This window comes from Paramormyrops kingsleyae, chromosome 5 (assembly GCF_048594095.1).
Source record: "Paramormyrops kingsleyae isolate MSU_618 chromosome 5, PKINGS_0.4, whole genome shotgun sequence".
In the NCBI taxonomy this organism is placed as follows: Eukaryota; Metazoa; Chordata; class Actinopteri; order Osteoglossiformes; family Mormyridae; genus Paramormyrops; species Paramormyrops kingsleyae.
The window spans coordinates 11,304,057-11,322,494 of NC_132801.1; the positions used below are offsets into that span (position 1 = coordinate 11,304,057).

General features: G+C 48.6%; 1 protein-coding gene across 1 annotated transcript in view; it reads left to right on the forward strand.

Moving 5' to 3' along the window:
- The first annotated feature begins 1,022 nt into the window (after nt 1-1,022).
- Nucleotides 1,023-18,438, forward strand: part of tnrc6c2 (trinucleotide repeat containing adaptor 6C2) — a 45,015-nt gene continuing 27,599 nt past the window's right edge. Inside the window, 3 exon segments of the mRNA XM_072712139.1 lie at nt 1,023-1,803; nt 12,545-12,640; nt 13,075-13,096. Coding sequence (XP_072568240.1) covers nt 12,578-12,640; nt 13,075-13,096 — 85 coding nt within the window. The 5' untranslated portion in view covers nt 1,023-1,803; nt 12,545-12,577.

Sequence of the window (18,438 nt, forward strand, 5' to 3'; positions counted from 1 at the left end):
ATGAATTATAATTGGTGAATCATAATTGTAGCTCGATATCCCATAATGCAAAGGACTAGCTGTTACTGTTATGTTGCACTCGATGGATACTGCCGCACATATTCCCTCTGTAATGGGCTAAAGGATTTTTCTTTGTAAATGCACTGGCTATTTGCACAAGCACAAGGATTAGTTAAAACTGTGCCACCCATTGAACATGATCAGCATTGCAATTGCAGTGAGTGAACCTGAACAGCAGACGATTAGAGGACTGGGAGGGAGTTCGTGTGTATCAAAATGTGTCAGACAATTCAATAAAATATACAGAAAAATGTCAAGTTGAACTCTAATCCGTTTCAATTTACCAAGAGCATCGTAAACGTAATTACGGTTTATACAGCTTAATACACTACGAAGCATCTTAGGCAAAATACCGTGCCGAGGACAGATTAACATGCGATACTAATAACAGCATAATAAACTACGCGCAGTTGGTGGGCAGCTGAATTACCACGCTGAGTGTATAGTCAACGTGAGGAGAGGTAAAAACGGACTTTGCCGTGAAAAACATTTGACAGCAGAGACAAGTTATTGCATTACATCAGCTCATCACAGCACAACTTTTCAGTCCAGATTAAAGTCACTTATTTTAAAATGGTGCACTTATCATTAAAATACTACAACTGATAAGTAGCACTACATAGTACTGAGGAGGGAGGAAAAATGGCCCACGTAGTTATATCTGTATACTGGTCATGCTGAAGCGTTCTGTGGTTAAACATGGAAGAGTGCGCGGACACGCAGAGCAGAGGCTGCACTTGCCCCACATTGCGGCTTTTCGCCGCGCGCGCACGTCCGCACCGCCGACAAAAGCTCGCGGGCTCGCCTCACACTGCGAAGCCATAGGCTTGACCTGTCCAGCGTTGCCAGGGAGACGGCTGGGCGGAGCCGGGACAGCGCGGAGGCTTTTTTTAGAGACGCTTGTTTGTCGGCCGGAGTCACGTGATCCGCAGATGGGGCACGGGGGCTACTTCCTGTTTTATTTCGGCTTCGACTCGGGCGGCTGTTGTCAGTTTCAACAAAATGGCTGCGTGAGCGCCGTCGGCGAGAGTCCACTGAGCACTGTAACAGCAGCGTTAGCTTGCCGTTTTCATGGAGATCTGGGAAGCGTTTTCCTCTCCAAGAATTGGACGTCTGAAGAATCCCTTTTTCTGGATCTGAATTGCATTTGCATAGGTTAGCTAGCTGACGATTATCATGTTTTAGTTAGTTAGCGAGCCAAGCGAATGCCTATTTTTTGCACTTTAAAATAGCTTGCTCGGTTTGCAGATGAAAACTTATAAAACGCGTAAACTGCTTGCTTTTCATTCAAGATTATCCAGCTAACTAGTTGCTGCTTAGCTAGCTATCCGGCATAGCCGGTCATGCCAATTTTCGTTGTTTACAACAGCTAGCTTGCTGGCTGGCTGGTTAAAATAACAGCTAAATATCTCAGATATTATTTTTTTCCTGGTTTTGTGCATTGGCGTTTTGTTTTCATTTTGCAGCTTTTTTTGACGGAGACCCGCAGTTCGGAGGATCGTTCACATTCAGCTCCTTTTGAAACATACCGAATAGGTGTTTAATGCAGCTAACCTCGGAGGATGCTTGAGTTTATATGGAAAGGGAATCGTAGGTGCGCCTGAGTTCCCGTCCGCCAGTCGTTAAATGTGTAGTCTGTTTCATTAGCCACGCTTAAGAGGAGAAAAGGCTTTCCTGCCTGTTTTTTTTCCATGCAACGATCCTGTGTTGAAAGCTGCCAAAGCTCAACGTATGATCATTAAGGTAAGCCATTTATTTATTTACTGCATATACGAATACTGTGTGCATTGGTTGCAGAAGGCTGGCGCTTTTTGCTGTAAATGCATTTTTGGCGCCGGTTAAGTATCTCGGTATAGACTGAAGGTTGGATTGATTCATGCTGTGCATGTCCTTCGCTAGTGGCAAATTACCCATAGTGTTTGCAACCGTGCGTCTTAGTAGTATTAGAATGATTTGTGGCTTAAATTCAATTATGAGTCGATATCTATCTTCCCAAGTTTATGTGGCACACAAATCTGACCGATCACAGATATGCGCTTTTAAGAATGCGCCATTCCCGTGTCGGCTTGTTTATTGATCTGAATGAATTTTTATTTGGCAAATGGTGTTTATGAGCATCGTCACATTGGTGCTTAGCTTTTTAATGACGGCTGAGCCCGCACACTCCCCCAAAACGTACGTGGCCGTACCGTGTCGCTTCAGTCACAAATCATATATTAATAACCACGAGTGTTCACTAATAATATGCCTGCACTGATGCTGGACTCGTTTTGAAAGCGTCGGAAAATAGGTGCGCGTTTATATTTTGCCAGTTGTATCCACTGAATGTTATTCTCGTTCTTTTCCCTGGTGGCGTCTTGCAGATTTCAGCACTGTCAATGAAAAATAGCCACGGAAATCTTAAAATCCGAGCTCCTTCATGGTTAAATGATAAGGCTAATTTCCATTTATCTGATGTCCAGATATGTTCGTCGCTGCCCACAGTTTTGCAAACACGGTTGTGATTGTTGGCAAATCCCCACAGACGCAGTCCGGTGTCTTTCCTGTCCCCTATGAGCCGTCTTGCGTTTTCACAGCCAGTATTGTTAAGTTTAATAGTAAATGCTATAACTGTGGCTCTGTCAGTCATTTTTAAAGGCTCGCGGAGTCGGGAAGATGCCCGCGTGCGTGATGCATGAGCTAAATGAATCCCAGGTAGGGGGAATGCTCACTTATGTGCAGATTTCTTTTGACAAAAGAAATAGAGATTTTCTCTGAGGCCGAATGCGCTGTCAGAAATGTCAGCTGGAGAGCGGAGAATGCGGTTTCCTCCAGTGGGCTCCTAACAGATGCTGGATCAGCCAAGGTTGTCTTGTCAGTTTGTCTTTAGAGATCGACATAGAGATGAGCATTGATATTTCTAGTCCTGAATATGTATCTTGAATAAGGGAAATTTATAGGCATACTGCTAGAGACAACGAGCAAGCTTTGTAGATGCAAGTTAAATATAACCAGTACTGTATGGGTCATGCTCAGATAATTATATCAGTAATTTTGGGAATATTTCCATTTTTATAATTCGTAATACAGGCACCTGTGCAAGATTGGCCTGCATTATTCTTGAATGTCATTCTCTGCCAGCACAGGATGTATTGGGGCAAAAGTGATATGAAGATTTTGGTTGGCGTCGCTTCTCTCCTTTGTTTCTCCTTTTTTAAAAATCCTGCCCATGAGCACATTGCTGTAGTGTTGATGTCTCCCTGCTCACTTTAATTGAAACCCGTCATTTTATCCTTTTAATTTCTTCCTTTCCCCTTCGACATCTCTGTCACTGCCGCCTTATCTCTATTGTTACTCTGCAGTGGGGTGATGAGATATGTTGAGACAAGGCTGAGAAGGCTAACATGTTTAGCAGTGTGTGGCATTAACGTCACGCTCAGGACCTCATGGCTATTTAATTGGGCCAAGGTGGGCTGTCCCACTGAAGGTCAGCTGGTCAAGGGTCTACTGTTATCACCCAGGCCTGTGTGGGGAAAGCTGTGTACTTACTGAAAGAGAGCATAGAAAGACCAGAAGTTTTAAAGCAGCTTTTTGGGGCAACTGGTGTGGCTCTCTTCAGACAATGGGTATATCCCAAATCGTATACTTGTTTGCTATGTAGTAGGCGAGATATAGTATGCGAAGTGAGCAGTGTGTCCAAATCCTCAGTATGGATGGGACAGTAGGCGAGCAATACCTGGATGACATGCTACCTTCTGCGAAATTCCGAAGTGTGCAACTGATAGAAATTGTGCTATCCCATAAGGCCACGGAAGTTATAACCAGAGATGAAGAAAGTCGCCTTCTAAGAAATTTGTGTCGAGATGGTGCTGGAAGTGCCATCTCTGTAAAAATTTAAGTAGATAGCATTATGCAGTTAGGCAAGTTTACTTGATTATGTTTTTTTTGTTGTTGTTGTTGATGATAGTTAAAAACTGCTAAATACTTTCTCAGGCATCACACTACATCATTAGTAAGCCCCTGGGTTAGGGTAATATGCAAGATGGTAAGCATGGTGCATGTATGCAGTACATACTACATTAATGCTCGAGTAGTAGGCTTCAAATGAAATTCAGTATATACTGTGTAAGTAATGGATTTTGGATGCACCCAGTGTCTGAGCTTTTCATGCTAGGTAAGATGGTTTAATCATTGCATTACTTCCTGCTTCATCAGATATCAGCTCTCCTCTGTAACTTTGATACAATGCTTGTTATGCTGGATAGATGAAGGCTGGGTATGTTTATATTGACTGCTGAAGAGGTGCACTGTTTAGAAAGGCTTAGATGATCTCAAGGAAATGAATTAAACAGTCTCAAGCAACTTTGCGTTTTTTCCAGGCAGTTGTATGTGGGTGTAACATTATGTTTGAATGTGGGGCCAGTTTTTTGGAAATGAAATCTGGGGGGGGTGGTTTCCACAAGGCAAGAGTTCTTCATTAGTAAGATAACTTAAGCCAAATGTAAGGATTGTCCAATAGGAATGTCACTTACCTCTCTTCCTATTGGACAGTTTTCACATTTGGCCTAAAAGTTATCTAGCTAAATAGGGAAATCCTGCTTCGTGGAATTGCCTCCTGGTGGGTGGTGTTTCTGGATGGCTGCATACGCTCATATCTATTGTGGAAAGGTAGGGGTTAGTGCCCCTCACTCCAAGGAAAATCAAATTCATTTTTTCCCCCAAAATGCATAGACCTATTTTACCTTTTAATCATTCTTGGGTATATCTGTTTAAAAAATCAAGGTCATCATTGCATAAATTTATATCTTCATGTCTGACCCCAGCTCATGCCAACAGACCAAACAAATGTGCAAAAGATTGTAGTGGTCATACTGTTATTGAAGTCTGGAGCCTTTTTTTTTTTTTTTGAAGGGAGAAGGCCAATAGGTCTTATTATTGGGACAGAAGGCCTGAGAGCATTCATAGTCCCGCTTGAACGGTGTCAAGGCCCTAACCCTTACGCTGTTTATTTCCACCTCCTTTTAAACGTGATTAATTCATTCCTGAAAGAGCCGCTCTGACTAGAGAACTGATACTTGTGAGAGGCATTGAAGCCATTCGATAGAGTCGTTGTCCTCTTGTCGCAAGCTGCAGAAAAGTCGCTCCTTGTTCCCTCCGCGGGGACTGAAATCCATCCTTAATGAAAGACTGCTGTACGTTCTGGAGAAATGTGCCCACTCCAGGGATGAAACCTTGAACATCACCCTTTCACAGCGTGCCATCTGTGTAGAGTGGGTTGGCTTCCCTGATGTAATAGGCTGAAATCTGGGGGGGGGGTGTTGGTGGGGGAGCAAAGGCATTGTGCGTTTTGGACGCGATCCAGAGGAATATCCAGTATCTGGATGGGGGTGTTGATGCCTCTACCAATAGCCCATACGGATGCTGAGATCCTGTGACGTCGGCGGAGCAATGGCAGAACCCCTCGCTGGTCCTCCGCTGTCTTCTGGTTCTACTTCCTGGAGGGAGCCAGTGTGTTTTCCTCGTGGGGCATGTGAGCTGTAATGGAACGAACTGCTCATCAATTAGCCGCGTCGCATCGATTCAGCCAAATTTCACCGGTCCTCCCATAACAGAGGAGAGTGTGGATAATCGAGTAGATAATGGCAGACGGGGTGTGTGACATTTTGTTTGCCCCTTTGTGGTCCGTGGGCAGGGAAGATGTCGTTTGAAGCACTCGGTCAATTAAAGTCAATAACTTCATTTAAATGTTTTGCGCTGTATATCAGTTCTTATCTCATTGTTTCTTATATCGTGTATTGTACTGAAATGACTATAGAGGGATGATCATTTGAGATTTATTTAACTCTTTTGAATGGATGTAAATATTTGGGGAGTATAGTCTCCCCCCACTCCACTAAAATTGTTCTTTTTCCATGGTAGCGATTTCACGCTGCTCACGGAGAACATCGATTGCCGTTGGGCAGAATGTGCGGAGTAGCATGACCCGCTGATCGGTTTACTGATACCGGTCTTGGCTAATGGCCCTTTACAGAGTGTACTGGTGGAACTGCTGCTCCATCAGGAAGCCATCATCTCCATTCATAACACATGTAAAATGAAGGAATGAAAGTTTTCCTTTCTTAATTAAAGTAGTTTGCAGACCAGGGTGCTTTAAATGCAGAAATCGGAATTTTTCTTTTGATGATGAGGTCTGCTGGAAAATACACACGATTTTATTAATGTCTTCCCTACATCAAATCAACTATCTATTAATGTGAACCGTTTATGTTATCTAACACATCAACGCTCATTTGACTTCTGTCTTTAAATGTCATAAATCTATGCTGATTGTTATATTTAATGATGTAGCAGAATTCTGTGCACTGCATTTTAAAAGTTATGAGCACCTGATGGTTTTATTGCAGTTTACTCCTGGATTTAGTCAGGAACGCTAGTTTACTCAGTGAAATTTGCACTGGAATTAGGGGAATGTTTGAGGTTGTGCTGTGTTTTGACTTGAAGTTGTAAGTCGTTAATACATTGGTGATTAATGCTAGATAGGTCAAATTCCCTTTTTGATATGGAACATGCAATCCGTAATTACAGTTTGTAATGTAATATCCTTGAGTATTATCATTTTATTAAGGTAAGTCTAGCTGAACTTCCTGCTCTTGGTAGTGGGAAGATGAGGAACATGTTAGATGATTTATATGTGCTCAGCCCTGTCCCTGGCCGTATCACACCAGAAAATTAAAAGCTTTGTCTAAAGTAAGTGTGTGTATGAGGGAGAGGGAGAGCGAGCAGGCCACGCACCCCGGAATGGTAGTCGATCCAGTACCTATCACTTCTCCAGCACTAAAATGTCAGATTGCCTTCTGCTTAGAGGTTCTCTCCCATCTCTAAAGCCTTTTGTCCACTTTCCTGCGATAGACGCCTGGCGTTTTTGTTGACTGCTCTCATTGGCTTGGCCGCAGTTTGAGATGCCATAAATATTTATTTCCATTTATTTTCTAAGCTGTACCAGCATCTCTAAAACCAGAATTCAAACGCATTTAAGCTTTTCCCAAACTCTGCCCCCCCCCCTCCCATTTTTGTTGCTAATTACGAATGATTGGATTGATGCAGCAGTATTCTTGTCAACAGTGTTGTAAATCACCCGCTCGAACCTAAAATATATTTACAGGGTCATGGATCAGGCCTGACTGCCTTGTCTCTGAAAGCCCCCCCCCCCAAAAAGCTTAGCCTGGAAACTCAATCTGCTTGTTGCTTTGCTTCCAAAAACCAGTCAAATAAATGCTGCGGATCCAAAGCCTGCAGTAGGAAGAGGAGCCGTGTAGGTGGTAGCAAGCCCAGCAGGTATCAGAAGATGCTGTGTGTTTTCATCACAAATCTGTCTGGGGGCCAAGGATGAGTGTGAATGAGGCCCCCCTTTTTTTTCAGGGGGGGGGGTGTTTTTAAACTAGGCAAAAAAAAACATAAATGTGTATGACTATTCCTTGTTATTTGTGATGAAGTAACAATCCATTTAAAAGTGTCGACCTCAAGAGATTGTTGTGAAGTACTACACACATTAAATGGTTTAAATATTTTGTCTGAGGAGAAATGGCAGCCGATGCTGGCAAGCAAAAGTTTTTTGTTTTTGTCTGTTAGTGGGAAAATAAGCCATTTCAGACGCCGGTTTACCACTGACAGCTCTTCTCGACACGATGAGCTGCGCGTTAAGCTAGGCAGCCCGGCCAGCTCATCTGTGGTAAACCTCGCAGATGTAATCAGCGGGTGCGGGTACACGGGAGATCACCCTTGTGATATTTTTACCGTGTGACGATATACCGCGAAGTGTCAGGTGATTTACGACAGTTAAGCCGAAATGAGGGTGCTCCGCTTCCTGTTAAGAGATTTGGGGACTGATGGTGGCTGTTAATATAATGAAACGAAATTTAAACGGAAAACATTGTTTTTGCCCTGCGGCGATAATTGTTTCAGCTGGCCGGGTTACTCGTGCTCCTGAGCTTGAAGGTGACATTTGAAAGAAACCGTGACTGAGGTGACTTCGCCCAGAATGGCTTTGGGAACCCAGTGCTAGCCTGGGTAATTAATAGGGCCGTCTTTGAAAAAGTAACGGTAAACTGTGTTTTTGTGCATATGCAAATGCATACATTCACGCTGCGCTGTGGACTTAAGATGACAAGCATGTGTCTTCATTTGCATTTACAGTGTGCTGCGTACTGCCTCTCATTTGACCTTGAAACAAAGATCCACGAAGGGATGAATGAATTATAATTGTGCAAAAGGGAATGTCACCAGTCATATTTTGAGGTTTTTTTTTTCTTTTTCTTTTTAATCCTTTGCAAATATGTGCATGAAGACACCTAAACAATCTGTCATGATACGTGCAGAATCCGGGATTATCATTGCATACGCATCAGTGCAGGGAATTTCCAGAAACTGGATCAGAGCCTTATGCTTCAGGCTGTTTTTATCTATAAGTTCATTACACAAGGAAATAAGTGAATGTTATTTTTGTAGTGAAGAGTATTTCAGCCTTATGAAGCTTCACCTTCGATGTAATTTGGCACCTGATGCCCGGAGGAAAAAAAATATATATACATATCAAAGAATCGTCTCCTTTCTGGTGTTGTGGGATCAGGTGATTGAGTGAACATTGTTTAAACTTCCTCAGAGTCGTTCCTGCTTACAGGCATAATTGTGTTGGCAGCCTCCGAGGCAGAAATGAGGATTTCCAGTCGATTGGGTGATTTTTTTTTGTCTTTCTTTTTACGCGCCTTTTTATTATTTAAATTTAAATTTATATGGATGGTACATTCCTCTTCTGGGAGGGGGTGTACCAGCTCTGATCTGTACCTCCAAGGGCAGCGCCATCCTCCCCACCCCCTCCCCCCACTACTCTCACTGCAACACAACCACCCATGTGCACCGTTGCACTCCAGAAACTTGCAGGGAGCACTCTGCTGGTCTAACGACACCAGTGTCTCTAGCTGCTTGCCTGCAGCGTCTAGCTTTGCGCATGCCCCCCCCCCCCCCCCAGCCTGTACATCTTGACGTGTTCGTTGTCGTCTCTCCGTATGCTCTCCATGTCTTTGTTTGTGCCGCCCAAGGTTCCTGGCCTTCATTCCGACGGTACTTTTGCCTCATTCCACCACGGAGGTATTGTCGGTTTTATTGCTTTCGTCCCCCCCCCCCCCCCCCCCCCCCACACTCCTCGCCAGCGCTCGCTGCTGACTCACGTCCTTGGACTCACGCAATATGACCCTTTAGCTGCTTTCTCTATTACAGCTTGAGCTTCTATTGTATTCATTTATTTATTTTTTTGCATAACCACCTGTGGTGCTGCTCATTGGATCGCTCTCTTTAGCCCTGCGCTGTGGTTCTCCTGATGACAGAATCCAATTGGCCCTCCCAGTGGCCCTCCCAGTGTATATATGAATCAGTCGACAAGCCTAGTGAACGGTCTCTTCATGGTGTTGCATCGTGATATGTAGATACTCCTCTGCGTTGTGTAACCAAAAGGGCCAGAAAGCGCCCAGTTCACTACTGGGCTCGTTGTAGCCGAGCCACTTGGCTCTCACATGCGTGTGTCTGGTTTGAGGTGCCATCCCCACACACGGTTCTTTGGTCGTGTTTCCTCAGGGCGTGATGAAGAACGTCAGGTTAGATCTCTGTGGTGAGGTCTTTGCCTCCAAGGCTGTGCTCCTCAGTTTTTCTGGCTTTGCATTGTTTGTTTGTTTGTTTGTTTGTTTTTTGTTTATTTATTTTTGCATAGTTGACCCATTTAACATGACTACCCTATGGATCATTCTGGGTAAGAGGGTCAACTGAGCGAACAAATATATAGGATTCAGCATATTCTCATCTAAGATGTTTAACCTCCTCTTTTTCTGAAAAGATATTTTGTCGCTTTCGTTTTATTGCCTCCGAGCTGGAGGCTCAGGATTCCCCCTCCCTCCCCCACCCCCCACCCCGGGCTGCTGGCTGCTGGGTTGGTTGAGCCGTCGCCCCTCTAGCGTTCGTCCGCTTTCATTTGCCAGGAACTCGTCGTTTTGTCTGCAGAGGATGCCCGTGCAGTGGCACGCCGCCCAAGACGAAAGGACGCCGCCAGATTGCTTTTGCTCGCATCCCTGTTTAGCGCGACGGCTCAGTGAACCGTCTGCCTCTTCTGAAATGGCCCTGGGCATGCCGATCACATCGCCGTGATTTCCCACATCACCGCTGTTTTGAGAGCTAGAGCGGTTTTCTGTCTCATTAAGAAAACAAAAGGACTTGTTTACGTGTGCTGTTGCCTTTTGTTGCAGTATATTTAATCTTTTAGACAACGTGCTGGTGTTTGTATTTGGCTGAGGTGACAGTCGGCATGCTGTTTTTGAAATATGACTAATGTAGGTTGTCTTTTTTTCTGATGACTTTATTCTATCCACATTAAACACGCTTAATCCGTTTTTGCGGTAAACGATAAAGCAAATCTCCCCATGCTTAGCCCATGTTTGAAAAATGCTGCCTCCCAGACCAGGGCGGCTATTAATAGCAGCTCTGTCAGCTGTGCGCTGCAGATCTCTGGAAAATTCCAGCATGTAAGGGGTCTGGGGTATTTTAGAAGTAATATAGTGTCCTGTTCAGAGAGCTCACAGGGCATTTTCAAACCGTTGTTTCATGCCAGGAATCCCACCCCCTTTTTGGGTCCAGTCCAAGACATACCAGAGTGGGCGGGAGTGCCGACGAGTCGAGTGGAGTGTTGCAATTGGCTGGTCGATCTGAGGCCAGCCTATGACAGGCGATGATGTGGTTCGGTGTCCATGGCGACTTGGTGGGGGTGGTGGTGGTGGGGGGGAGGGGGACACAAGTCACAGACAGATCTAATTATCCCAGTCAGGACGCTGTGGCCTGCCTCAGGTTTGTCCCTGAGGATGCTGGCAGTCGGCATCTTCTGGCCAAGTAAGAATCACTCAGAAGCAGTATGGCTAGAAATCAGCTGTTTTTGTTTGTTTCTCTCACTTGTTTTATTCTTCTTAAGCAGGCGTATCTGGGGCCGTGCTGCATCTAAGCCTGGAGGTCTTCTCAACTCTGTCAGCTGGCCCCATTGTAGCCTTTGGTGGGGGGGGGGGGGAGTGCAATGGGGGCTGAGAGAGAGACACTGCGTCCCCTTCGCTGTGCCGAGGACAGAGCACAATGGCTCATTGTGCCGGCTCGGGCTGAGGGCCGGCCCTGGGCATGGCTGAGGGCGATGGTGGCGTGTAGCGCCGGCCCGGCGGGTCGCCCATCTGCCCAACCTCTGCGGGGCCTTTTCCGGCCCCTGTGCTGGCTGCAGTGCCACGGTCCTTGGACTCGTCCTGTAATACGAGTACCTCAAATGTTCTCTTTTGTTTTTTTTATTTTGCAGTTACGCAATTCATCTACCCCAAAGCTCATTTTGCTGCAAGTGCCTGCAAATGACCTGAAATAAGTAGAGAAGCTTTTTATTTTTTGGTAGGGGAGGAGGGTACTCCCTGCAAACCTTTCTGTTTCCTTTCTAACGTGCCTTTCGATTGACCCTCTTAGATGCAACTTATTTTAAAGGTTGACACTAAAAAAGTGGTTCTTTTCTTCCTTAAGGTGTGGAAATGTGTGACCTTCTGGGAGGAAGCCTTTGAAGGCTGGCCCCCTCTCAAGGGGCCCCCTGCTGTGGGGCACCTGCGGGGTGGCGGGGGGGGTCAGAGGTGTAGTTGGGGCTTGACTAGAGTCATCACAAATTGCCGGTGGGGTCAAGTGCTGTCCTCACTGGGTCTGATTGCTCCCCAGCCCCCAAACATCAGAGCTCCCAGACTAAGCAGCCTGGTGCTTAGAGTCCGTGACATTTGTACAGCTCGTGGTGGATATTATGTTGCCATTTGTGGCCATTCTACAGATTCCATTTTTGCAGGAAATATTGTACCTTGACCTAAATTTTCAGTGTAACCCTGCTTTTAAAATATGAGGTGGCCTTGTGTTTACAGTGAACTTTTATATGGCCGTGTATTCACAAGCGAGTCCAGGTGACCTCCCAGTGTAATACAGCCGGCCACCTCGTGGGACTCGACCTAGCGACCTGCGGTCCGTGTTTGTACCTGCTGTGCTCCTTGCTGCCTATTTTCCTGGCTTCTGCAGCCGGATCCCTTGCATGGCAGGTTTGGGTTCGCTCGGACCCACCTCTAATGGCCGGGCATTACCCCGCAGTGGTGCACATTCACCAGGCACGCTTGTGCTGCAGTTCCTTACACAGCTAGCGGCTCCTGGCTGGCGCTGAGGAAAGGTCCCGCTCACCCTACGGTGATGCACCCATGAAGTGGGTTTAACGTGAGAGCTTTTCAGCTACAAGCGGTGGTTCCTGTCCAGCTCAGCTGGGGACGCTAAATACAGGCATGTTGCGCCAACCATGGAACCGCACAGCGGAAGAGTCTTCAGAAGGTGGCCCCTCGTTGCCCTGCCTGAGGCAGACCCTAAGCCAGTCACCGACCGCTGCCAGCTCCCTCCAACCCATGTCTGTTTTTCCACCCAGGAGGAGTGAGCGCCGCAAGACGAGAACCATTTGATGGAAGAGAAGAAAAGGAAGAAACAAGAGGAAAAGAGAAAGAAGGACTCTGCTCAGAAAAAGGTGGGTCCCTGCACCTAACGGTGTCCCTGTCCTGCCCCCCACGCCCCGCCCCGCCGTCTTGTTGATCTGCTCATCACCCTTACTGGACGCAGTCTTGCGTAGGCAGTTATGTGCTAGAAGTTATGAATAGACAGGTGACATGCCCATTCTCCGACCCTGAGAGACCCCCAACGCTGAAAATCTCTATAAAGTGACAGGCGTGGTGAACAGTGACCAGCAAGCGATTAACATACTGCAGACCAAGAACTTAAAAACTGTTTCCCCCCGAATCGTCTCTTAATTTGCTGTGTTATCACAGATAATTATTGTCCATGTGGCAGACTTGAATCCTTCCAGTGCCGTGTCTGCGTGTTAGTTTTGTGTGCCTGTGTAAATGATCAGAGCTGTACTTTTTTATTAATGCTAAAAAACTTTTCTTTTTGTTCTGTTTACAGGCTGCCGAACAGAAAACCAAAGGTGAGTGAACACTTGTGGCGCTTCATTCGGACGAAACTTTGGCCTGTAGAGAGCCTGTCTTGGGGCAGGTGCGATGTGGGACAGCCCTGAAGTGTCCTGTCTGAGCATGACCCCGGAACGGCTGCAGGAGCCGATTGAGTCGCGGCTCGCTGTCGCCGCCCCTCTGGCTGCCGGCTCGGGCTGTGCTGCTGTTTTGTTCTTTTTCGGATGCGCGATGGCTAAAGCAGTTATGGTGTCATCCATAGCGTTGTAATCCAGCATTTATATTACAGTAGCTCAAAAAGTAGAGCGTGGAGATAACGACACAAAGGTGGGTTCAAATCCCAGGGAGCACATATACAGTACATCGTAACCCCTCCTCCTACTGGAAGTTGTTTTGGATGAAAAGTAAATGTTGTCCAGACATCTTTTTTTTGAAAAAAAAAAAACTGGTCATCCTCCATGGGGGGGAGGTTGGTGCACACAGATAGGACTCCAGTAAAGAACTTAATATTTGGTACGGAAGTTAATACCTTCATTTCCAGGCTGGCTGCAGTGCTACAATGCAGTGTGATTGACGCTGGGTCCTGACTGCCATCTGCACTGGTGCTCGTGCCCTCAGCTCTGTCAGGTTTAGGAGGCCCCCAGGTATCTCGCTGGCCCTCACGGCTCCCGGTCCACCTTGACCCGCGCTGGCCCGCGAGAGGCATTCCTGTGGGTGGGGTGGGAGGGGGGCGGGGTGCCTCTAACTGCGCCGCAGTCACACGGGAAAGTGCTTGCAGTGGGGGGCAGTGCTTTCCCTTCCTTGAGGCTCTTTAATTAGCGGCAGTGAAACTTTCCCCAAGCCTCCCAGTGAGAGGCCTTCAGGAACTCTGCAGTGTCCAGCCTCAGGCCGGGTCACGTTCAGGTGCTTTAAGTCCGGCCCGTTTCGGCCATTCCCCGGCCCATCCGTGGTGTTAAGCTGCTGGAAAGTCCTTTGTGTCGAAGCTCAGCGTTTCACATCTGTTTCGATGTACCCCCAACACCCCTGAATTCGAGGTAGAAATGGTGTGGTCGGGATTAGAGGACTGGAATGCTTGGAAGGGGGAGGTAGAGGGGTTTTATGGAGGTGTTCTGGCACAGGATGGAGGTATAAGATAACAACACCGAGGGGGTCCGTCGAGGGGGCAGCTAGCGAGGGCCTTGCGAGCGGAGGGGGGCAGGGGTGGGGAAGAGGAGAAAAGATCGGGATGACATGGTGGGGAGGGATGGGATTAGTTTGTGCTTCCAGGTAGCCGCTGTATGAGGTTAACTGGGATATATTGCAGTCGCAGGAGTACAGAGCGACGGAGACGAGGAGAGGTAAAGCAGGACTGAGAGCACAAGAGCACGCTCTGCTTTCCTGTCTGAGGTCAGACTCGGCAGCTGTGGGTGGGAGGCCTTTAATGGTGTGAGAGTGTGTGTGTGTGTGTGTGTGTGTGTCCCACACAAACGCCTGCCCCAGCCTTACTGTGGAGGACGAGTCGCTTAACAACCCACTGGGGTGTCAGATCGGGGGGGGGGGGGCTCTCCAGGAGAGAGAAAGCAAGCAGACGGTCCAGTGGGCTTTCCAGGTAGCTCCGCTCCCGTGTCCCCCTGCCCCCCCCCACCCCCCGCCTGCTGCTAGTGCCACATGCTGCACTTTGGCCTGGCAGGAAGGTCAGGCTGAAACCAGTCAGGTCAGGAGCCCCCAGCCGCTTAGTGGGTTACAGCCGATGTTTTAGCTGGTTCAGGCTAACGTTGCACCTGGCATGTGGGGCCCACGCAGATTGCCCCCCACCCCCCACAGGCTCGCTGGGCTTTCCTGGTGGGCACTGTGACACACGCCTGGGCTTCCCTTCCCTTTGGGGGGGCTCTCTGTCACGCTGAGCAGACGGTAGACTCTCCACAGCCATGGGCAGCCCGTCATGTCAAATACACACGACACCCGCACCTCTGATTCTGCCATCAGACCCCTCCCCGTCCACCAAAAGAAGGGGCGTCGAGCTCGTCAGCCTCTGTCCCCCCCACTCTGCCCCAGCTCTCCCGCGAGACCCTGCTCAGCATTCACGCAGTACCACGTATTTACATAGTGTCATAAAAGATAATGCAGTTAATCTCAAGGCAGGGACATTGGAATTTCATATTGGATTAATTTGCAATTTCACATTCAATTAATTACATCAACACTTTGTGTCAGGTTGCGTGAACTGCAGTTTAATTAGGAGCTAATTTGCCTTCACAGCTTCTCAGTAACGGTAACATTTATGCAAACGCTATAAATTAATATTGTTTAAAGGGCAAATCGTGTTCACTGGATTTGTTGTTCATGAGTAGCGGGGGCCATGTACACGCTCCAGTCCCCCCCCCCCAAAGGGAGTGCGATAGTGAGAGGGTGGGGGTGTCAACTTGATGGGTTGGGGTAAATGAGCCTGATGCATGCATGCCCCCCCCCCTCCCCCTCAGTCTGTCTTCCATGTTTTGTGAGCCTGTGTGTCGCTCCCTTGCAGCATGTGTGCGAGGAGGCGGAGTCAAGCCTCCGGAGCAGGGGCTGATGGGAGTGTGAGAGCGGGAGTCTGGGATGCTCGGCTCGCGCGACAGGCCCCAGAGAGCCGTTGCCTTTAAGCATGGCATCATGTGTAATTACACACTTTTAATTAACCGACACAACGCGCTCGCCTTCACAGGAATCCCCTCAGAGCCCCAGGATCTGCCCGTGGATGTGAGGTAAGCGGGCAGCCAGATCGCCTGCCACTTTAATCTGGGCGCGATCTGGTGTCTGTAACACTGTAATTGCAGTCAAGGCCGTGGAACCACTAACCTCAGAGCGGGGGGGGGGGGTGATGCTCGGCATTCCTTATTAATTGCAGCAACTCTGGCCGTACGTTACATCAGCTTGTGTACAGCCTGTCTGCCCGATCGATTTAATACCAATGAATCGAGTCTTACGCCATTTCATTTCCGTTATTGATTCGCCCGCCTGCCCCATCCGGTTCTCTGTGAAGCTGCGAGGAGGATTTCCACTCTGCTTCTGCTGATGGAGTCCATATCCGGCTGCTTGTTTATCCATAAGCCCCCCCCACATGATGAGGGGGCGGGGCCGATCCCGGGCCGCCGGCAGGCGTGAGCTGTCCCACCGTGTCCTGTCGGTGGCCCCACCAGCAGCCGGTGGCCCCCGGAGTGAGGGCCACACAGCAGTGGGTGCCGGGGTGCCGCTGCTTGGCAGCTGGCATTGCCATGGCAACATTCCCGCCATCTGAGGAGCAGGCGAGTGACAGGCAGCGTAGCGTCTCTTTGTTTTGTCGCCCCCACCTTGACGTTGCCGAGCGCAGGAATGGACGGCTTTCCCTAAACCCACTCACAGGCGGGGCGTGGGGGGGGGTTTATGGCTTTTCTGAAGTGAGCCAGTCTGCCAGGACCGTCTGGGAATCCGTGTGGCATCGTGTTAATGATGCACCCCCTTCATTTCTGCGAGTGAAGTCACTGCCACAGCGCCAAGCTGTAGGTAACGGTTCTGCTGTACAGCACCCGCTGTCTGATTCTAGCACATTTAGCACCCTTGGGGGGTTGGGTTGCGGGGGGGGGGGGGGGGACTGCAACATGAAGCTTCCTGCCACTGCATCTCTCACTCATGCTGGCTATAGAACCCTGGTAAACCTCCCTCTGCTCGTGTTTTGGGGGATGGGGGGGCTCACAGATTTCCATCGCGCTGTCTGCTTGATTAAGCACTCGCCTCCGCGAGGCCGTAATGACGAGCTCGGAGGCGATTGGCCGAGAGCGCCCCCTCCAGGCACCTTAATGCCATTTACAGTGCGCTCATTATAATCATTTATTTAATTGCCGCCCTTCAGCTTCAATTAAACTCCTTTGGTTTTCTCCGGAAAAGGAGACTGCCTTTTCACCCCCCCCCCCCCCCACACCCCCCGCATCCTGACAGTGGGAGGGGAGACACTACCTGTTCAAGGAGAAAATTAAGCCTTTTAATGAGGCCTCTTAACCCCCCCCCACTGGGAGAGCAGCGAGGACCTTCATTGGGCAGCTCTCATCTTTTGCTGAAGCGTGTTCGTACTTCCCGTGGATTTGCACTTCAGGCAGTGAGCCCTGTTAGTTTGCCTCTTTCACACGCTCAGGTTTGTTTCTGTGTGTTTGGGGGTAGTCTGGGCTCTCTCTCTCTCTCCCCATCATGGTGGACCTCCTGCTCTCCCCTCGTGTGCGCCGCTGTCGCACATATCCGGTGAGAAAAGGCAGATTATCCCAGACCCGATATAAATCACGGCGATGCTTCACACTCGAGCTGTAATTTCATATCCGTAACTGGAGCCGCTCCTGCATCTGAGGCGGTGGGCGGAGCCACAGCCGAGCTACCGCCGCACTCATTCCGTCCTCGCTGTTCGTCGTCGTCTCTTTCTGGTTGTTGTGAAATATTATGGGGATTAGACTCATGCTTGGGAAAGCCATGATTGAGCTTGTCAGGGAACAGCTGAAGGTGGGATTGCCCGGCACCGCCCACCGCCTCTGACACGGCGGCTGCTGATTGGAGCGCGGCCCGTCGGTTCAGATTTCCCCGAGGCGGGATGCACTTATGCATAACCGGCTTCTTATTGGTTCACAGAACAGCAGAGAATTATGGGGTCCATCTGCTTCCTGTAATGTATTCCTGTCGGCAGGGAACAATGAGGTGGCTGGGATAGACGAGCGAGGAGGGGGTTGGGGGTGGGGGGGGCAGAGCACGCAGTTTTTCCTGCGTGCTTCGCTTCTGCACACGTCGGGCAGACAGAGCTGGAATTAATCAGGAGTTGAGCTCACCAGCTGCGGTGAAGGAGGGGGGGTGGCGCAGGAAGGGGCTTACAGAGCAGGATTGAGGGAGGGGGGCCTTTAACTCGTATGATCCTAGGAGTGTTTGAGTCTGCTGGTCCTGCCGTTTTGTGTCGGTTGTGTACATATTCACAGGAGGTTACTCTGTGTCAGGTAGCATTGCTGTGAAACCACTGAATCTAGTTGCTATGCAGGGGAACTGTAGCAGTGCTTCATGAATAAGTTTGTTTTTCAGGGAGCCTGGCAGTGGTCAACCTAAAGTGGGGGGGGGGGGGGGAGGTTGTTTATCTCTAACACTAGTAAAGGGTTGCCAGTTTAAGGCAGGTTCCCAGGGGGGTCCTTGCAAAGCCTGGATTACAGTGATGCAGTGAGGGGTGATTGTATTCTGTTTGTTAAAATGATTTATGGGTTAATATCCTAATGAATCATTATGATTTCCTCTAGTTGGCATTCTTATCTGCTGTCCAGTCGCTCCGAATGGCATTTTGGTTCAGATCTTCGGGGGGGGGGGGGAGGGAGCAGTCTGTGTCTGACATGGCAGGGGACGTACC